Raw genomic sequence first — 20,269 nt, 5'->3', positions numbered from 1 at the left:
TTTTTTTTTTTTTTTTTTTTTTTTTCTTTTCTTTTCTTTTTGATAAAGCCAATTAGATCAGATCCTATTGGTTCTACTATGTCCTCCCTTATTTGCATATATCTTCTAGATTCCAATAAGTTTTTTTTTTCATCCTTATGGAAAATAATAATGATAAGATTAAACAGAGAAAAGAAGACTGCTTTTTAGTTGAAGTAGGCGATGAAAACATTAAGGGTGAGGCAAAACATGGCTTCCTAGACGTAAAGTTGGTTGGCATTGGCCCGTGAGACATAGGCTGCAAGAATAATAACAATAGGGAACTAAAGTCGAAGCCTTCAAATTTTGTTGCAACTTACCAGGAACAATGGCAAAGGTAAAACTGATAACTTGACTGGCCAGGGCCAAGTGTTTGGATGTGATAGACTTCAAACCAGACACCTGGAACAACACATAAATCATAGTCTCCATGGTAAGCATAATTAGCACGATTAACAAAGCGCTGTGAGAAAAAAAAAAAAAAATTATAGTATTCGAACAGCTATACGTTAAATAAATAAATGAATGAAAAATCCAAATTATTTTCAATGGTTCTTCCTTTTAACAAAATACAAACTTCTCTGTCAATGAAAAGACACAAAATGTTCAAAAAGAAACAGTCCTAGAAGGAGTGAAAAAAAGAAAATAAATAACAAACAAACAATAAGACAATGGTTTCACAGTCAACACACATGGACATCACAAGTCCAGGGATTCAAGGATTCCATATTGACAAGTTAGTTAATGAAACAAATCTAGAAGCATTGCATTAACTACAAATATCGTGTTTAAATAAAGTACCTGCATAGCCCCAGCTCCAAGAACAAGTTGACACGTCCTTGTATTGAAAAACTTGAGAATTTCCACAACACGATGTACAACTTCGGAAGATAGTGCTGGAAGAGAATCGTTCATGTCAATGTACTCCGACAACATCTTGAGCAAGATCAAACCACTGGGAAAGAAACCATTAAAGAAAAAAAATACTCTTCTGAGACCCCAGAACAAGTATAGTTCACTAAGCTAATTAAAGTCAATAAACGATAGCATACATCAGTACAAGGTATTGAAGAAGAAAAAATAGAACTTACAGTACAATGAATAATAAAGCTCCAAATAAAGAAGAACAAATAACCAAATAGGAGAAGTCAGGGCCAAGAACTAAGCATCAACTAATATAATTGAGGATGCTTGTGAAGGGGAGAGCAAGCCATAGATGTCTATTCTAGAAAAAGTATATAAGAAAGAAGAAACTAACCAGTTTACCATATGATAACCAACGCCTTTGTATTGCAAAGTCTGAGAACTCGATTTTCCATGTTCCTTCACATTAGTGTTGTTAACTTGTGTCGTAGTATTTGTGACATCAGCATTACTCTTTTCAACTGTATCCGCAGGAGTAGGCTTCACATGTGCAGTATTCCCCCCAGACATGTCACTTGAATCAATCTGCTCAGTGTTTTGTTGAGCATTGAGAGATTCACCACCTACAATGCGTGAATCGCCATTATTTGCAGCCACATCACTGTAGCTTCGATCCATATTACCCTGAGCATGATCAACTTTTTCAGAAAGCAGCTCCTGAGAACATATTGATTCAGCTACAGTTTGAAATTCATCGGGAACATCCACTTCAACCCATGTTTCCTGATCAAGCACTGCTTTTATTTTTGTCATCTACAATGACATAAATTAATGAACCATGAATAATATTTAAGTAGAAAATAACTCTAAATAAATAAATAAACAAAAAAGAAGGGATAATAAGAAACTTACACGAGATTCATGCTGAAAATCAACAAAAGCTTTGGCCTGGGACTGTAAAGTTCCACGAATGCTATATCCCAACCTTCCACCTATCTGTTTAAGTTGGAAGAATAATGAAATCATGAATGCTATGATCAGCAATGAATTTATATCCTTTTAAGTTCATATTCCAGATAAAGCTTTGGGGGTACCTTTTCAGTGGCAGTAATAAAATCTTGTGTAATGTTGTATATGCTTAAAAACTCTTGCAATCTTAACTTTGGATGAACAAGAGTGCGAACTCCAAGGAGTTTAGCCCATCTTCCATGAGCAGCATCACAAGCTGCAAAAACAGCTTCCGTATTTTCTCGCAGTACATCAGCTCTGTTTATAATCAAATTACGTCAACAGTCGAGATAAAAACAAAGTTGAAAAGCAAAAATGGAAGGTATCACAAGTTAAATATTCGGCAAGTGAGCAGCAAACTTTTTATCAGAAAAAAAAATAAAATAAAGAAAAAGAACAAGATTATCAATGAATTTCCTAAAAGTCCATTAAGAATGCTTCATAGCACCACACCTGATAGATTGGACTTCTTTTCCTTCTTCTTTTTACAGCTGAGATTATCTCTTGCTGTCCAAACTCTCAAACGAAGATTGGTTTGGTGCAGCGGGAAGGGCAGTAAGCAGTAAGAGTGCCCCTAACTTTTAATTTTATTCTTTCTCAAGCTTTCCTGAACAATTATATAATTGTACTTGTGGTAGTCTGCTTTTGAGGAAGGTCAATGTCCTAGGCTAAGACCTCTATTTGTAAGTTGAACTGAGAACACTTTATCCAAGGTCTAAATAATACTTCCTTATCAACCAAAATATAACAGTGAGAGGAAGAGATAGAGAGAGAGCAGATGCAACCATCTGTACATCAAGTATGATCATTTGAATAGAGTGATACCTAATCGCACCTGCTTAGTTTTTTTACCCAACTAAAGTAGCACAAAGCTAAACCCAGACATAAAGAATGCATACAAGCTCCTACAATCGACCTCCCCTGGGAAAAATAATCAATATATCATAATTAATTAATCTAAAACTATCGTAACGAAGCAAAACTTAACCTGAAATTTCTAGACATATTTGAAGGATTTGCTGCTTCATTTTCCTTTCCCTGTGAGGAAGTAACCTTGGCAGCTGCTTGCTGAGGTAAATGTGGAAGAAGCAAACCACCTTGATTATCACTATCTTGAGCTGTACCAGAAGCTGCAGCACCAATAACAATTGCAGCAGCAACTGAATCTGCAGCATAATGCCCATCAAGGTTGCACATAATCCATTCAATAGACTTTTTCACTTCTGCAGCACGCACCAAATGTACCTGCATTCACTAAATGAAAAGAAATCATAATGCATTCGATAAAATTCCAGCAAGGTGAAAAACTTAGAGAGTAAGCTTAGAGCAAGATGACATCTAGAAATATTACAATTTCATTCATTGTTTAAGAGAAATTTTGATCCATGCCATAACAATGGACCAATCTGCTTTATTGCCCTTCGGAATGACAAAACCTGATTTAACTCCTGCGCAAGTTGTTAAATGCCTACTACCGCCTATTTGGATAGGCTAATAATTCTTAAACCAGATGCATGCTCAATACCTTAATTAGCGTTTTACGTCCAATCTTTATATTGGAGAAGAATAGGGGTACGATCTACAAATTGCAAGTAGCTAGAAGGAATTTTATATTTACTTTTGTGATTCAAAACCAATTGAAGAGCAATTTGATGACTAATTTGGCCCTACAAGAGAGCGTCCAGTCCTCATTTTGTGTTCTTGTTTTTGTTAATAATTGTTTCTGATCCACCTTCAAGAAGAAATTGAGGAAGAAGATGCGTTGTCAAGTTCTTCCTTATTTCTTTCCTTCAGTTCTTTCAGTAGAGGTCCATGCCTTAAACCTCAAACGACAATCTTAGAGCCAAGGAAATCCTTTCCTAAAAAACCTGAAATCACTTCTCAACCTGATAAAATCAGAAACAACAATTACTAAACCTGTAATGTCCATCAAGAATCAGAAGAACTTATTCAGACAAAGAACCAGAAACCCTATTAGAATCAGGAAGCTTATTGAAAAAGCGAACCGGCAACCCTACATGATACCTTTCTTTCGTAGGACAAAGTACTTTCGTTACTGAATATTAAAGGAAAACAAAAACAAAAGAGATGAAGATAGGGTTGCAAGTCTAAATTAACTTGCTATATAACAATAAATCTCATTTAAAAAATTTCCTATAATCTAAATAAATCTCTAAATACTATATAAAAAAAAATTTAAGTTAGAAGTTACTATATACCTTATTTAGTGGATTACACCAATATTCTTTAAATTAAGGTCATTCCTTCAACACACCCCCTTAAGTTGAAGAATAGATATCATCCATTCCCCACTTGGATACTAACTCTTGAACTGTGAAATCCTTTTGTTAGTATATCGGCTAGTTGAAGTTGTGAAGGCACAAAACTAATGCATAATTTCTCATTCTTTAATTTTTCCTAATCAATTTCAATATGCATTGTCCCATCATGCTGGATAGGATTGTGTGTAATATTGATAGCTAACTTGTTATCACATTACAACTTTATTGGACCTTCTCCCTTAATATTTAAGTCATCATGGATTATCTCGACCATAAGAGTTCACAAAACCGTTGTATCTAGCCACCACATTTTGCCTTTTGCTTCACTATGTTACTAAATTACCTCCAAGAAAAGTACAATACCCTGTGGTAGATCTTCTACCTACTATTGATGCAGCATAGTCAACATCAGTATAAGCTTCAATGTAAGGAAATTGTTCTATTTGAATAAAATTTCTTTTCCTGAAGTTCCTTTCAGGTAACGTAATCCTCTATATGCTGCCTGAAGGTGAGGCTCCAGCAGATCATACATGAACTAGGTTATTACACTCATTGAGTATGTTATGTTTGGTCGAGTGTGAACAAGATATATATGCCTCCCTACTATTTTGTTGTTTAACAGGTGTCCATTTTTCCTTTCGGTCACTCTATTTTGCTGTGATGGAATAACATACGAAGAATCATGGATAATGCCTTGAGATAAAAAATATGGGGATGGGGTTTTGATTGAAATAATCACTTGCATTACAAGTTCGAAATGTTTTAATCTTGACTCTAAATTGGGTTTGAATCATTGAGTGGAAGGCATGAATAATATTACTAACATTTGATTTTTGTTTGAGAAGGAATAGTCATGTGACACGAGTACAATCATCAACAATTAATATGAGAAACCAAATAGCACTAGAAATACTTGGAATGGTTGAGGGTCCCATATATCACTCTGAATCAAATGAAAAGGGGGTATAGTTTTAATTTGACAGATGGGTAAAGATATACGACAATGTTTGACAAGTTCACATGTATCATACTGAAAAACCAAAGACTTGGAGTCCTTGAAACAAATTTGGAAACATAATTCTCAAAACCCTAAATGAGGGGTGATCCATGCAAAAACGATGTAACCAAACAGCATCTTCATTAGAGGAACTAAGAAATGGCATAGGTGCAGAACTAGTTGTTCTCTCAAGTAATTGCAAGTAGTATAGGTCTATTCGATAGTTTTGGGACGTGTAGGATGTTTTTTTGTGTAAATATTTGAAAATAGATACATTGTCGGTTCCTGCAATGGTGGCACTGGTTCCATTTGCCACTGTAATTTTTCGATTACTCAGGCATGGTTTATATGTTTTAAAAAATTGTGAGTGAGGAGTCATGTGATCAGTTGCACCAGAGTCTATAATCCAAGAGTTGACTTATCTCTAAAGGATTTATACAGAAAGTGAATGAAGACTTACCTGAAATTGTCAAGGTACTGGAGATTGATGATTTAATGAGCGAGTTCAAGAACACCTCAATCTCTCCATCTCTTCGTTATTGAATCCACTAATCTTCGCAACTGGTGTCTTTTGTTCTGATATGGACTCCTATGCAATGTACACTCGTGTCTTTGACATTTATCCCTTGTTTCTCACACTACGAATGAATGTAAGTGGGCTTGCAGATTGATGGATGAAAAGATGAATGAATTGATAGTGGGCGTGCGGCTGCAGTTGTGGTGAATGAAGCTGGGAATGCTAATGCTAATGTTGTGGCCTTCCTGCTGTGAATACTCTTTTATGTGATCATTGCTTGTTGCATAATGCTAACGCTACGTTGGAACAATGATGCTTCAATGGTGGATGGTAGCTATGAAGGATCTGAATGAAATTTGGTCAAAGTGGAAGATCCGTAGTTACAAAGGCTCCAAATAAATTTTGTCAAGATGGAAGTTCGGTAGCTATAAAGGCTCTGAATAAATTTGGTCAAGGTGGAAGTTTGATAACTATGAAAGCTACGCTAATCAATCAGACCTCCCATAGACCTCCCATTACTTTGCTACCATGTTGCAAGTCTAAATTGGCTTGCTGTTTTTCCTAATGAATTTCAGAAAGTACATGTGCCTTGAGAACGGCTAATTAAATCCCAGATTCTAAATAACAACAAATCTCATCTAAACAAAATCCCTATAATCAAACCAAATCTCTAGATACAGGTAAGAATAAATCTAAATTAGGGGAGCCAACTACTTAGCTTATTTAATAGAATTCCACAAATGTGCCTAAAATCAGTGCCTTCTGGAATATTCATTTACCCTTGCACCAAACCAGACTTGAAATAAATTGAAAAAAAAGAAAAAATCATACACCAAACTAAGTCGACCAAAAATATAACTGAGGGAAGGCCAAAGGGATATCCAATTTAACAAGCTTGCTACTTGCTAGTTTCACGATCTATCTCAAGCTTCCATTCCCTTCATCCATAACACTCAAATTTCAAACTTTTCCTTCAACTTTTTAACATTAACATTTTTATCCCCAGCCCAATTCTCAACAGTTCAAGAAAAAAATTACGAGGCAACAATCACAAACTGGAACTTTCTTTTGACCAATAATATAATGTTTTAATAATATAAGTAATTAGATTCAATTAAGGACAAATTAAGTGTATTATGGAGAGAGTACATTTAAGCAAGACAAATTACCTGTACAATCTTCAAAATGGCACTTAAAAGTTGAACAAAGCCTTCAGATGAGAGGCCCCTCAGCTTGCTTGCAAGCGACGCACCTCCACCTAAGTCATAAATTAATTGAAATATCATTCACATAAAAGGGAATGACAGGAAATTAAAGAGGCATTAAAGAAACTTAAAATTGTGTACTAGATGGCACACAACTTTATCATGTTAAAATATATTTTACTAAGAAAAATATACATATATATATGCGAGTGTGAGTAAAAGAACATTTTATAATGAAAAAGGAAATAAATCCGACAGAGGCTAAAGGACACTACATTTTTCATGACAATTCAAAGCTTAGGTAGCCTATCACCTTATTGGGGATATGGTTTTCATTCAGGCTGTTGGTTTCAGATGGACTTTTCCATTTAATCTTTTGTAATTCATCATCTTCAATGAAATTACTACTGATATCATGTAAGAAATATGGACGACATTAACTTGTTTCAAATTAAAAAAAAGACTAATCAAACATTAGTGTTGTACAAACGGATATCAAGATTCAGGAACATCTCACCATCTGCATCTACCGTTCTCTCTCCAGGTGCAAAATCCGAGTCTAGAGGTCTGAGTAGAAGAACAGGAAGTAATTCTGCCACTGCATTCTTAAAAGCAGTTTTCATATCAGCTGTAACTGCATCACGATATAACCTCAATACAGAGGGAAGCTTGGCCTGGAGAACTCGTCATATATATGCAATTAATTAGGTTCAGAATTGAAAATCAGTTTTGGGTGATCAGTTACTGACGAGATTGTTACAATTAGCAAGATAAAATGACTAGTTGATCGTTACGGATCTTCATGTACAAATGAAGGATTTAACGTCCACAGAGAGGAAGGATCAAGAAATTATTCTTCAACCAAAACAATATAGTAGAATAATTAGAACTCACGGTCCTAAGCAACCCAATGATAATAGGAAGAAGATGATCGCAAAAGTTGGAGGTTTCTTCCTCGTCCAACTTGACCTGCTACAGTTGGAATTTCACATGTTACATGAACGAAATTGTAAAACAAGTCCTCAAGAAATAAAATTCAAACATAATTAAGATAAAGAAAAAGAAATATATTCTTTTCAATGTAAGAATATATTGTTTAAGTTAATCTGATAGGAATGCCATTAAGGATATATATATCACCGCTAAGTGTATATAGGTAATTAGCTAGGGAGTGCCATGCGATTTGGTTATAAATAGAGATGGCAGAGGAGGAAGGCAGAGAATTGTTTAGACGGTTTTAGGCTTGAATTAGATACTCAGAGTGGGAGGTTCCAAGTACCTCGAGTACTTGGTTTATCTTGTAGCTCTTACCTTTCATGTCTTAATACTATTCTAGTTATGTTTAGGTTATAGCATAATCCACTACAGAGAGAAAATATTAGTAATCCTTCAGTTCAGCTAACTAGTAAGAGATAAACCAGAAAACCAGAAGAACATTTTCAAGTTATTTTATACCAATATTTACTTACTTCATCCTTTCCATTCATCAAATTTGAAGCCCTTGCTTTTGTTTCAGTTATAATTACGATATCTACATCTCCAGCATCATGAATTGAGGCGCGCATAAACTCTGCTGAAAGAATGCTACACCACAAAACTAATATATCAATAGTTTCTGGAGGGAATTGCAAAAATGTAATAATAAAAATGTATATTGCATCCATAGCCACTCACTTTAAAGCTACAAAAACAATAAGACGCAAAATAAGATACAAGCAACATCTTACATGCCATATATAAAAATAATCGGAGTATACTATTTCTGTAAAAGTATAAAAAAATTTACATATTCAACCCCGCATTGTCTTATCGAGTCATTGAGTGAAATGCTCTTGTTTCTATTATAGGCACCACCACAGTGGAATCAACAGGGTTTCAGTTCTACATTTAGCTGAACATTTCAAACTATGAGTGTGCCAGGAACCATATAGCTCAAAGAGATCAAAACAGGTAATATCTGTCTATGATTTTTGGCCGTAGACTCATCAGCTCAGTTCAGCCTAGTGGTCAATTGTCTCATAGAATTATTGAGATAATCAAGGTGGTTCACTCGTGAACTAGAACGGGTATCCAAATTACAATTTAAATAACTAATATTTAAGTTTAGTTCACATATATGTATACAAATAGTTAATTGACAACAGAAAATAGGAAAGGAAACCTTGATACAATTTCAACGGAGATTCCCCCACCTGTGTATCTCCCCCAATATGTGTGTTATGTGCTGTAAATTTGAGGAATCTTCTTCCCAACTGCTGTTGTACTGTGAGTTCGCTGGTAAGTGTGGGAATTTTTTGATGAGTTGTTTGGGTTGCAGGGGTGTAAACCTAGTGGAACGGTTTTGTGTTTGGCTGAAATCCTCTCGAGATGGTGGCTCAAAGACAAAGCTAGAGTGCTTTCGATGAATTTTTCTAGGCTATTCCTTGGTTTCTTTGAAAAGAGAGAAATCCCAAGTGTTCATTGGTAAGTCAAGCTCTCTTCTTTCTGTTTGTGATCTTTACAGTTTACAGCCAAAACGTGGAGTACCCAAAACAGTTTGTTTTGTAACTACTCGATAGACACCATCAATTTAAATTGTAAGGTCTTATTGTATCCTTCCTTTGGGAAAAGGGATGCCTTATCCCCTTGTCCCTTGGGTTGTTTTGTTTGAGCTTTTGCCTCTTGAATGATATGCTCCTGTTTCTCATTTAAAAAAAAAAAAAAAAATGAAATGGACAGTCATTTCTACCAATATACAGAATTTAACCATTTCCCTCGTGATTAAGGTCATTTGAAGCGGGCATGGCACCAAGTTTATACGTTGATGGTTAATGCACGCAATATACCGGCATGGTTCAAAATGGAAATCTATTAAATATAATGATAAATGTGATTCCCCCAACTGCGCACTAAAGAAGTAACTGGATGTTTATAAAGGTTTAATTCTTCTTTCCTAATTGTATCTCACTTGTACAGCAATAAGTTTGAAGATGTACCTGGTTATGGATTCAATTGATGCTGCTACATGATCACGTAGGTGACGAAAGCAATGTAGACCAGCAAGTTCATCACCCTCCTAAAGCACATAATAAACTAAACTAAGAAATATTTATTTTCAGATCAACCAAGCAAATTTTGGGTGATCTGAACCAATATAATAACCTTTTGGAATGGAAATAAATCTATCAAACAAAAACGTAAACCAAGTTTTTTGTTTCAGGACAGAGTTAGAAACCATATCTAGAAGAGTAGAATTAACAGATTACTCAAATATGTATGAAATCAGTAATACTAGGACCAGGAATTACAAATTAAATTTCTTTAAAATAATGTGAATATTTGGTGTCTGGATCATCTCATTTTTGTTTTCTTACAAGACTGATATCCTCCTAGATTCATGCATCGATGCCTCCGTTCTTATTAAATTTTATAATTCTTACTTCTGTTCTAATAATAAAGAAAAAAGGTACTTCTGAATTGGAAGGCATTTATAAATAGTGGCAGTATAGAGCATTTCAACACTACATCCTAAAATATGAGTAGAACTTGTGCAGACAGATAAACATTATAGATTTAAACATAAAAATGATCAAATTCATTGGACGAGAAAATACCAGAAGATGTAGTAAATCATCAGTCACATCCAAAGCTCCAGCACAATCTGCTGATGCTACTAGCTGTATGACAAAATTTCGACCATCACTACTAGATATGAATACTATGGCCAATATCATACCTTTAGAAAGAGGAAAGAGAAGTTACTCCATCTGTGCTATTCTTCAGGAAAAACTCCTATTTCTTTCTAACCAAACCTCCCACAAAATATCTCATAGTATTGAGCCATGAAATTTTGGCTTTCTAGTCATGACAAAACAAGAAAGCAGAACAATGAGTACAGTCTCTTTCAGCAGGAGTACAACCATGTTTGTCTATAATCTCATGCTAAAATGGGACTAAAGGAAAAGGTGATCTGGCATCCCTAATTTCTTTTACACGTGACACACCAATTTGGAGAAAGACGACCACGAATTCTTTGTTTGAACTTTATCTTGGACCTCTTAACAGGAGAACAGAACTATACAAGCTTTATTTTCTTAAGACAACAATGTATCTGAATTGCCTTTGTGATCTTATGACTAAGAGTCTCTAAACTACTGCACAAGTACTAGCAAATTTTCATTGTTTTATACTACTTGAGAGATTATTTCAGCAGGAAAGGTTAATAACTGGTAACACTTTCTGGCACTGGATCTTTCATTGGCTCCTTCCATCCTTGAAGATAGAGGTTAGTGATGTTGTTTCGGGTAAAATTTGGAGGGCCTTAATAATTCTCTCTCATCAAGACATTGGTTCGCTTCTTTCGTTGGTTCGAATTTCAAAAGGTTTTGTAGAAGAAGTCTTTTTGTCTCTATTGAAGGCAGTTTATTTTGAAGAATTGGAAGGCATCTATGGTTATGGTTCTTTCTTATCAAGGGGTTGAATTGTGTAAGTCAGCATTACTTTATTGATTCAAACTTCAAAAGGTTTTCTTAGCAAAACCTTTTGTCATCCGGCATTTATTTAAGTTTTCTAGGGACGTTAATGATAAGTCCAAAATTTCTTCCATTTTCACGACAACATTAATTCCAGTTTTTTGGGTATCTAGGCAGTCCACTCCTCAAATTTGTTCGATTTTCATTAACATGCATGAGGAAGAAGAGTGTAATCAATTCTAAGTTCTTGATTTAGTATTTTCTTTCTTTTCTTTTAACTCTCAAACAGAGTTTGTAACCCTTGAACACTATGAGAAGTTGTTTATTGTTAAAAAAATAGTAACAGAACTATGGTCTGGAAGATTTACTTATAAGCTTTCAACCTTCGGATAGGAATGTAAAAGCAGATAATCTGAGAATAGTTGCCATTTGCTATGACTTAATGTATCGACCAGAACTAAGTACACGAGGTACGAATTTAGGAACGAAAGGCAGATTCGAGAAGCGCAAACAAAAAAAAAAAAAAAATCATAGCAAGTAAAGTATGATGAAATGGACTAATTAAAGTACCAATTTAAGAGCTGAAATGGCCTGATTAACATATAAAATAAGCTTCAATTTGTGCTGAAGAGCCAACAAATTGTTCCTGGTCGCATTCTGCGCCTGAATTTCCCTGGCAGAATCCACTAAATCAACATCCAAGAGCCGTATGGTCTCCTTTATTTGCCGTATCCGGCTACACCCCTCCACTATCTTGACATTTAAGTCTTGTAGCTGCCCCTGAGCCTCGAAGAAAGAATTGGAACGCAGTGAAATTTCCTTCACTAAATGCAACTCCACCACATCTAAATAATGCGAAAGCTTCTCTTGCAGCACAAAATTCTGCGATACATTCAAGAAGGGGCACGCTGCACGGAATGTTGCCCCGTCCTCCAATGCGAAATCTTCCTTAAAGTAAAGCGCTGGAACCTCTCTCAGACATGCCACAAGGGCCTCGCCTTGGCCCCCAATGCTATCCAAGCCACCGTCCTCCTTGCTGGAATGGTTCCGTATATCCTCGAATCGATTAAAAGGATCCGAGATCACAGCCGTGTAGCTGTTAAAATCCAATCGAGTAACTTCGGATGAGGCTATGGTGGAAGCCAGGGGCATGAACTCAGGTGGGCTCACGGTGGACGGGGATGACCACCAGCCAACCCACGACGCATCGGATTTTCCAGCGTGCGGGTTGTTGAGAATTGAAGACAAGCTCTGGCTGCTGGCATCGGTGTTGGATTTAGCGGAGGGGGAGGAAATAGTTCGATCAAGTCTCGTTTCTCTACTGATGAGGCTGGAATAGTCAGTCGGGGACCTTCCCGATTGGGAAGGCTGGGACTCCATGCTCAAATTCTTAGAACCATGAACTAATGGCGGGTTCCAAAGATCACATTCAACAGTCGAATTCAAGAAAGCGAGAGATAGAGATGAAGTATTTGGGATAGATCTCAAACAGATGGAAAAGGAATATAATGAAGAAGAGAGAAGTTGGCGCTGGATTTAGGAAAGAGCAATTGAAGTGTGCCCAAGGCAAGTCCGGAGCTGCTACAGATCTCGTTCAAAACTTCTATGCTCTATCAAATGGATAAATTCGCGTTTAGCACCTCCCTGCCCACCTCCAACTCCTCTGGTTGCCGACTGCACACCGTTGATTACGCAATTCCACATTATAGCTCATGAGTAGTAGTGGTGTAATCCCAGACCAAATTTTAATGGGACTGATATCTCATACAAAATTGCCGCCCTCCTAAACGTACCTAGTGAATAAGGGTAACAATGTTCATTAACATAACTCCAAATAAATAAATTGAGCATATGTCTTGAGATGACTCCAGAACATTTAATTACTAAAATTGATAGTCTCTTCAATCTATGCCAATATTTTATCATTTGAATAACATTTGATCACCAAACCCAACTAACCGAATTATTACTTCTTATGATCTGCAATAATAGGTTTGACTTTATTTTGTCATAAAAATTAGTTCAAGAACTATCATAAAAAAATGCTACGTTTGTTTTAGTACAACCAATGTTAAGAATAAGAATTTGAAACTCAAGTGTTAATGGGAGAATTACAAGTCCGGTGCTGCTAAATTTTGTTTGGCATCGATAAGTTAAGAGGTGTTACAATACAATGATTATTTGATATGATATGTATGCTTTAAAGTTGAAGTTTAAAAGGCCGTACATTATCAACAAGCAAACTGTGACAAAAAGGAAATTGTAGCATCTGTGTGAGCTGAAAAGATCGATGGAGCCTGGGACCTACTTGATTGTGGAGCAATGGCTTCTTCTTGAATAAAATAAAAAATTCATTCTCTCCCTACAAAGCCCCTGCGAGTTTAGCTTCCGCTCTTGGTTAATTCACCAAGGTTTCAACACACGCAAAAGCAGTTTGGTCCATTCAATTTTTCATGAACAAGCTTTCCATCCCCAATGATCATTAGTTTAATTGAGTAACTTCTGCAATACCTGGCCCCAGATTTCATTCATTGCTGTCCTTCATCACTCTTGGAATCCAAAATAGAAGTTCACCTGTGTAAAGAAAGTTTAAGGCGTCTAAAAAGGAAGTACAACTCAATTATACTAGTAAATCAATCACCGTATATATTTAATGAACTTTTGATATGGTAACTTAATTCTGTTGAATATAAGATATGCAAATTCCTAATTAACAAATACTAAAACCCCAAATCAACTTGATTTTATTTCAAAAGATTGCAATTCTTCAGACTTAAATAAGTTGAACTCAAAGGTGTCAATAATTGACAAAAGTTAAGATGGAGATAATGGTTAGATAACCACTCTAATAATCACACAATCTACAATAGTTCAATGAGTTCAAGAGACCCACGGGTGTTGCACATAGAAGGAATGTCCAAACTACATACTATTTTCTAGTATCTTCGTACTCACAAACCCAACATTAACTTGATCGTCGGAGTGTGTAGATTGACACCACTTTTTTTCGCATTTTATTAAGTCATTTCTTATATTTAATTTTTTTACTGAGCAATACTTGGGCGCATCCTAAGGTGTACCCATCATTTTGCAGCAGTAATCTAGCCCTCCAACCATAGTTTGCTATGAAGCAAACTCTTTTTTTTTTTTCTTTTTTTTTTCTTTTTTTATGTGGTTGGAGTGCAGCGGTCACCCATATGATGATGGAAGAGCTGATGTTGATTTTCTGGAGACATTATTAGTGACAATATCCATTTCTGTAACCTATCAACGGTCACTGGAATTCCTAAATGGGTGTTTGGCATATGAATCTAGTTGTGGAATTCGAAGTTAAGAAATCGATCTATATTTGTACAAGGGTTTGTTTATCTCAAACTACGGTTCTATTAATCCCACAAAACTAAGCTTACCATCCCCTGTTTCTTATTTTATCTAGACTTATAAATACCCTTCTAAAACTAAATAACAATGTCTACAATGAGTTTTCATTAGTCAAAACACAGCTTTATAACTCATTCCATTGCATAAACATACATAGATTATACAAACTCAACCTTTCCAACCCACCTAAGCTTATTAGAAACAAACACCCCTAATTGTCTCACTTGTGATATTACAGAATAGTATAGAACAGAACACCAAGCTGTCCCATTTGATCCAATAGATAAATACTTATCATCAGTTCAGTAAAACAAGAAATTAAAATCAGATGTCCAGGGAGTTCAAATCAATTGTAAATCTGCGAGCCGGGAAAAAGAAAAGGATAACCCTTCGAACAGTGAAGATCACTATTTTGGATACTGGTAATATGGGTTTGTGAATTAAAAAATAAATAAAAACATATGGATTATAGATGTAACTGTAGTCTCTTGTGGTGTATAACCGTGAATTATACTCTCTTAATCAGTTACTCATGCGGTTATCTCAAAAAATAGCCGAGACTTCGGCAATCAATTAGAACTGAGGTATTATTTACAAAGATCGTATATAGTTCTATTTGGCTCATTGGTCGACTTATAAAAACAAACCTACGTATGTTTTTTCTTTATTCTAACCAGGATAAAACTATATAGCTGGAAAGTCGTCCGGGAAACAGAAACATTTTGTTAAAAGACTGGAAACAACAATGATAAATACAATACCCCGCAAGAATAAATACCTCCTTCTCAAACCAGTTGCCAACAACGGAGGACAAGGTCTAGCAAGCTGCGAGACTAAAGTCACCATAAGATGATCTGACGATGGAACCACAAAATCATGTCCTGGTGAGCCCTGAATCTCCCTCAATCTGATTTGAGCAAACTACAAGTCTTCTTCCTCGTGATTCATTCAACAACCGAATGCTGGGTGACCCAGTACGCTTCTGATAAGCGGATCAGAGAAAATGCATCACTCAACCATGTGCCCGGGACCGGGGTATTTGAGCTCTGACGAGTCTTCACCTCGATCTGGAGAATGGTGTACCATATGGCAAATCGTAGAGGTACAATTTCACGGGCGGCTCCAATTTCCCGGGGAAATACGGAAGATTATTCCCCTGGAAAACAAACTCGTTCGATAAAAGTTATCATTTGCTGAGTGCATGGGGGGAGAACGGTGGAGGCGATATGTGATGTGGGGTTGAAAATGCACTGAGAAATGCGGTTGTTGGTATTGGTATGGTTTGCCGAGGGGGAGATGGGTTTCGCGCCATGGATGAAATAAAAAGCGCGCGGTGCTAATTGATTTGTTTTGGGTCGGTAACTGACAGAGCGCCGCTCGTTCGCTTGCTAAATTACCCTCTCATTCATAAATTAGAATTGGCAACATATATATATATGTGTTCACAAATGTCATTTTTAGGACCTGAATTTAGAAAAATGAGTTTAAAATCTCATTCTTCTTCTTTTTGCATGTGAATAAAATATGCTTTTATTTGGTCTTCTGAGTTTCGAACACTTCACTCGTGGAAGTTCGATAAATTAACTAAACCTAAACAGTTCTTAGATTGTTAGTTGATCAATGAAAAAATTAGGCAAAGGTTTGGTTATTCTGTATATTATTGAGTTGGCAAATATATTAATTTAATATTTCAAAAGGAACACTCTAATAGTTCTAAATTATTCATGAACTTACTTGAGTCAATTTAACCTAAAAAAATGACTAAGACAATTAACTTGCTAAGTGGAATATGCTAACATGAAACTTTTAAATAAAGTGACAAAATAATAATATAAAATTAGATTAAATAGGCACCAAGCTCAATCTTCAAAACAAAAAAAATTATAATTTTCCACGAATAAAGCTTACCAGAGAAGAAGCTCGACTTAAAACTTGTTTTGAAGTGATTTTGAAATGATTAAAATTAAATTTTGATGTCGTAAAATTAAAATTAAACTAGAACATCGTATATAATTTTGAAGAATTAAAAGACAAGTCTGAAAACATAGGGAATCCTTTACATCATCATGTACATGAGCCGTGCACTACACTTATCTTACAAATTAAGTGTACTAATAAATACATAATACTATCACTCGATCTTTAAATGGTGGAGAATGGAGGAGTTCAGAATACCCTCACCCTGAACAATGAAGAATCTGGGTTAGAAGGAAATGCTGGAACTGATTTCAAAAAAGTCACTTGGGAGAAATCTGTACAACTAAGCTGGCATGGTCATTGCAAACGTTATGGTTGAATTTTGTTAGCAGATTGTAGACCAGATTGAAGCCTACTCTGAAAATGTGCCTCCAGCCTGCAAAGAACATGGGTAAGCCAACTCAAGGGAGACTGAAAAATAACAGGATGGTACTTCTACAAGATCCGCGGCATCGTACCTTGTTGCACACTTGTAGTAAATAGTCTCGGGAGCATTATACGTGCGTGCATTACCAAACATTCTTCTCACATCTGCAGTAAACATCTCGAAAGTAATGTAATATTGTTCTGACTCCACCCGCTTGGACATCGTCTTTAAATCTACAGAATATTGGCGAACTATGAGCAAGAAGTCTTGTTACATATCATCAATCGACTTGTATCATATAACAGGAGTACAAAGGGATGCACTAATCATTAATCAACAGAAACAGCTTCATCTTGTGAGAAGAAACAATAGGAACTCCATTTAGGAGCAGGTTCCCATCTAAAACACACCAAACTCGAGACCATGCTAAGTTGAAATCTGAAAATGATTACAAGATAGAATGCCAACAAAAGAAAGTTCTAAGGCTGTAAACGCCAGAGTGACAAATTTGATTTTACATATTATCAACTGAAGGAGTGAAGGCCGCAGGGAAGGGAGTTGTTGAAATACACAGCAAACCATTCTGGAAGGCCATCTGACATCTATCTAATATCCATGGACAATTGTCCATTTGAAACACGTTGCAATTCAAACAAGCAAGTTACCACAATACACGAGAGAGTTGCATCATACTAGATTCTATCTTACAACCTTTCGTTGTCTGTCATCATTCTTTTTTCATTTTGATCCAACAGGAAAATGTCATTGAAAAGTTTTTCTTAAAAAAAAAAAAAACAAAACAAAAAAACAAAACAAAACAAAATCCAGGAGAAGGGAAGAAGAAAAACTATCAACCATAGCCAAGGAACTTCCCCAACTGACACAATAGCCAAGGAACTGACCCAACTGACATGACTGTCATATTTTTAACAAATTGTCAGTGAACAGTGCTTTAACAAAGTGCAAAAGCAATTCTAACATACTAATATCCTAAGAATGCAGCAAAGATCCATGAGACTAATTTGTTAACTTGAGAGTTCTTACCCACTGGATCCTTAATAATTTCATAATAATCAGGCACATCACGAGCATCCACTGGTTCCTTGAATGGCCACGCATCAACATGGTCATGCATTGACTGCTAGTGTGGAAAAATAACAGTAAGAATTAATTAATAGAGACAAGGACTACGCAGATGCAAATGCCAAACTTAAAGTGAGAATAGAAGAAGTAACAATACAAATACGAAAGTGAACCAAAAATTCTAAAATGTTCAAAAAGTTTTGGCCAGGGATTGACAATCGAGTAGACTAAGGCTAGAAGTTGCCTCAAGCCTATCTTTCATAAAATTGTTCTGGACAAACAATGATACTTGAAAAAATTAAGTGTGGCAGGCACCATCAGTCTCTCATTCTCCTCTTTTTAAAATGGAAACTGAAAGCATAGACCTCCCCAGCTTGATTTTGCAGGACATCGTTAGATGTTATCACTAGTGTACTATAACATGTGTTCATACTTGATCAAATCAAAATTGAACTAAGATCATAATGAACACCCAAAAATGAAAATAATAAGGGAACAACCCGGGGCTCCTGGGTTATTCTTTCACCTACTTTTGAGGAATATACGTACATGTTTCACCAAAAAGGAAAATAAGAAGTTTCAAACAAGAAACTTACCTTGAGAAGTGAGCGCATGAATGCAGTCAAATGTTTCTGATTTGAGATCCCGTCAGCAGAGTTTAAGGCTCTGTAACGTGAGAATCCCCATTGATCAGGTGTCCATCCAGCCTCCTCTATTATCAAAAGTAGCACACTTCTTGTCAATTAACTAGTTAAATCTGAATAAACAGATTGCCATTAAAATTATTACCAAGTGGCGAACTTTTTAGCTAGCTAGGGGAGTAAAAAAATATGCACCCTTCAAGAGCACAGAGAAAAGGGATCTAAAGGGTATAGCAAGTGGATATCTGGTGTTAGAGAATGAAAAGGCCATAAAATGATATTTTAAGAGCGTGTAGAATAAGTTTAAGTAAAAAAAAAAAAAAAAGATTTTATAACTATTTCTTGAAACTCCTTTCTCTTTCCTTCTAGGTTATATATACAAATAATTGATGTTTCAAAGCTAGTTAGGATGTTATTCAACGAATAGCATAGGCATACAAGTAAATAATTCCAAGGCCAAAGGTAGAATGAGAATCTTACTCAAACCCGGGATCTCCTCAACTTTAATGGATCTTTTGGGCACTCCTGCCTCCTTCTGGAACAGCCAAGTCTTGATTAGACTCAATATGGAAATAGCAATTCACCACTCATTAAAATGAGAAAAAAGAGAAGTTTGAAAGGAGGTGTTATTATGTACAACAACAAATTCCCAAGTTCTAGGTGCAGCCATACCGAGCCTACCTCCTTAGGTAGAAAAAACACTATTATATATTGATTTAAAATAGATAATTTGACTTTGTGATTAGGAAAATAGAATCACAAGCCTATTACCTCAATCTGGTCAGGTAGTTTCATCATAACATGATAAAAAGAAGAGTAGACGAAAGATTTAGATATTTCAATGCCGAGAGGAAACAGCATATCTCTATGCCGAGAGGAAAGTACAGATGAAAGGAAAACTAGCATATATTCCTTTGGGCATGTTCAAGGACAAATAAGACTGCACCAGAAGTCCATATTTCATTAGGAAGCTCCATCATATAACTAGTTTTTCTAAAGTTCAAAACATTGTAAATCAAGTGCAGTTCAAAGGAAGGATGTAATTCTACAGCATGCTCTCATACAAAAATCAATTTGGTGGTTTGCAAATGTGCTGAATATCAAAGAAATACATATCAAATAATGATAAACGTCAAAATCCCTAGAAAGAAATAAGAAATAAAAAAAGAAAGTAAAGAACTCCAAACAGTATTCAAGCATAAAAGTGAAATCCAGCCTTCCGCCAGACTTATGTTTTTTTTTTATCCCAAATAAGTAGAAACTAGAAAATAGGATCCCCTTTCAGTTAACTTAGAGGCATATACGATGTCTGCCATTCAAAATGTACAAGTACACAAAAAAGGTAATATACAACAAGGCAAGAGTTGGGGTTGGCCCAAGGAAGGTCATTGGTGCCTTTATCCATTGAGCCCTGCTCGTTATGACTTAAAAGAAGACATCAAATTATGTATATTAAAAAAAAAAAAAAAAAAAAAAAA

General features: G+C 35.7%; 2 protein-coding genes and 1 long non-coding RNA gene across 6 annotated transcripts in view; all 3 read right to left on the bottom strand.

The window, feature by feature from the left end:
* LOC111433106 (vacuolar protein sorting-associated protein 54, chloroplastic-like) overlaps window positions 1-13,135 on the bottom strand; it is a 21,661-nt gene extending 8,526 nt beyond the window's left edge. Inside the window, exons 1-13 of one of the 2 annotated variants that reach the window (XM_023070043.1) lie at window positions 11,913-13,135; window positions 10,485-10,547; window positions 9,867-9,946; window positions 8,361-8,475; window positions 7,786-7,863; window positions 7,409-7,565; window positions 6,856-6,944; window positions 2,879-3,135; window positions 1,977-2,148; window positions 1,795-1,878; window positions 1,277-1,695; window positions 820-973; window positions 339-420 (exon numbers count right to left, since the gene is read on the bottom strand). In XM_023070043.1, the coding sequence (XP_022925811.1) occupies window positions 339-420; window positions 820-973; window positions 1,277-1,695; window positions 1,795-1,878; window positions 1,977-2,148; window positions 2,879-3,135; window positions 6,856-6,944; window positions 7,409-7,565; window positions 7,786-7,863; window positions 8,361-8,475; window positions 9,867-9,946; window positions 10,485-10,547; window positions 11,913-12,722 (2,560 nt within the window). In that variant the 5' untranslated portion in view covers window positions 12,723-13,135. The remainder of the gene's footprint in view (window positions 1-338; window positions 421-819; window positions 974-1,276; window positions 1,696-1,794; window positions 1,879-1,976; window positions 2,149-2,878; window positions 3,136-6,855; window positions 6,945-7,408; window positions 7,566-7,785; window positions 7,864-8,360; window positions 8,476-9,866; window positions 9,947-10,484; window positions 10,548-11,912) is intronic. The other variant, XM_023070044.1, reaches the window with a different exon arrangement.
* Window positions 13,136-13,400: 265 nt separating this feature from the next.
* Window positions 13,401-16,114, bottom strand: LOC111433107. The gene is made up of 2 exons (XR_002708729.1): window positions 15,502-16,114; window positions 13,401-13,916 (listed from the first exon to the last, which is right to left on the bottom strand). It is a non-coding gene; the product is annotated as an uncharacterized LOC111433107 (long non-coding RNA).
* A 596-nt stretch (window positions 16,115-16,710) lies between these two features.
* LOC111433298 (histone acetyltransferase GCN5-like) overlaps window positions 16,711-20,269 on the bottom strand; it is a 13,182-nt gene continuing 9,623 nt past the window's right edge. Inside the window, exons 9-14 of one of the 3 annotated variants that reach the window (XM_023070306.1) lie at window positions 19,272-19,326; window positions 18,747-18,862; window positions 18,112-18,208; window positions 17,159-17,300; window positions 16,982-17,076; window positions 16,711-16,905 (exon numbers count right to left, since the gene is read on the bottom strand). In XM_023070306.1, coding sequence (XP_022926074.1) covers window positions 17,010-17,076; window positions 17,159-17,300; window positions 18,112-18,208; window positions 18,747-18,862; window positions 19,272-19,326 — 477 coding nt within the window. In that variant the 3' untranslated portion in view covers window positions 16,711-16,905; window positions 16,982-17,009. Of the gene's footprint in view, window positions 17,077-17,158; window positions 17,301-18,111; window positions 18,209-18,746; window positions 18,863-19,271; window positions 19,327-20,269 lie in introns of all 3 variants that reach the window. The other 2 variants (XM_023070305.1, XM_023070307.1) reach the window with 2 other exon arrangements.

The sequence above is a fragment of the Cucurbita moschata genome, unplaced genomic scaffold (genome assembly GCF_002738365.1).
Source record: "Cucurbita moschata cultivar Rifu unplaced genomic scaffold, Cmos_1.0 Cmo_Scf00041, whole genome shotgun sequence".
Taxonomy (NCBI): Eukaryota; Viridiplantae; Streptophyta; class Magnoliopsida; order Cucurbitales; family Cucurbitaceae; genus Cucurbita; species Cucurbita moschata.
This window is presented reverse-complemented; position numbering and strand designations above follow the sequence as displayed.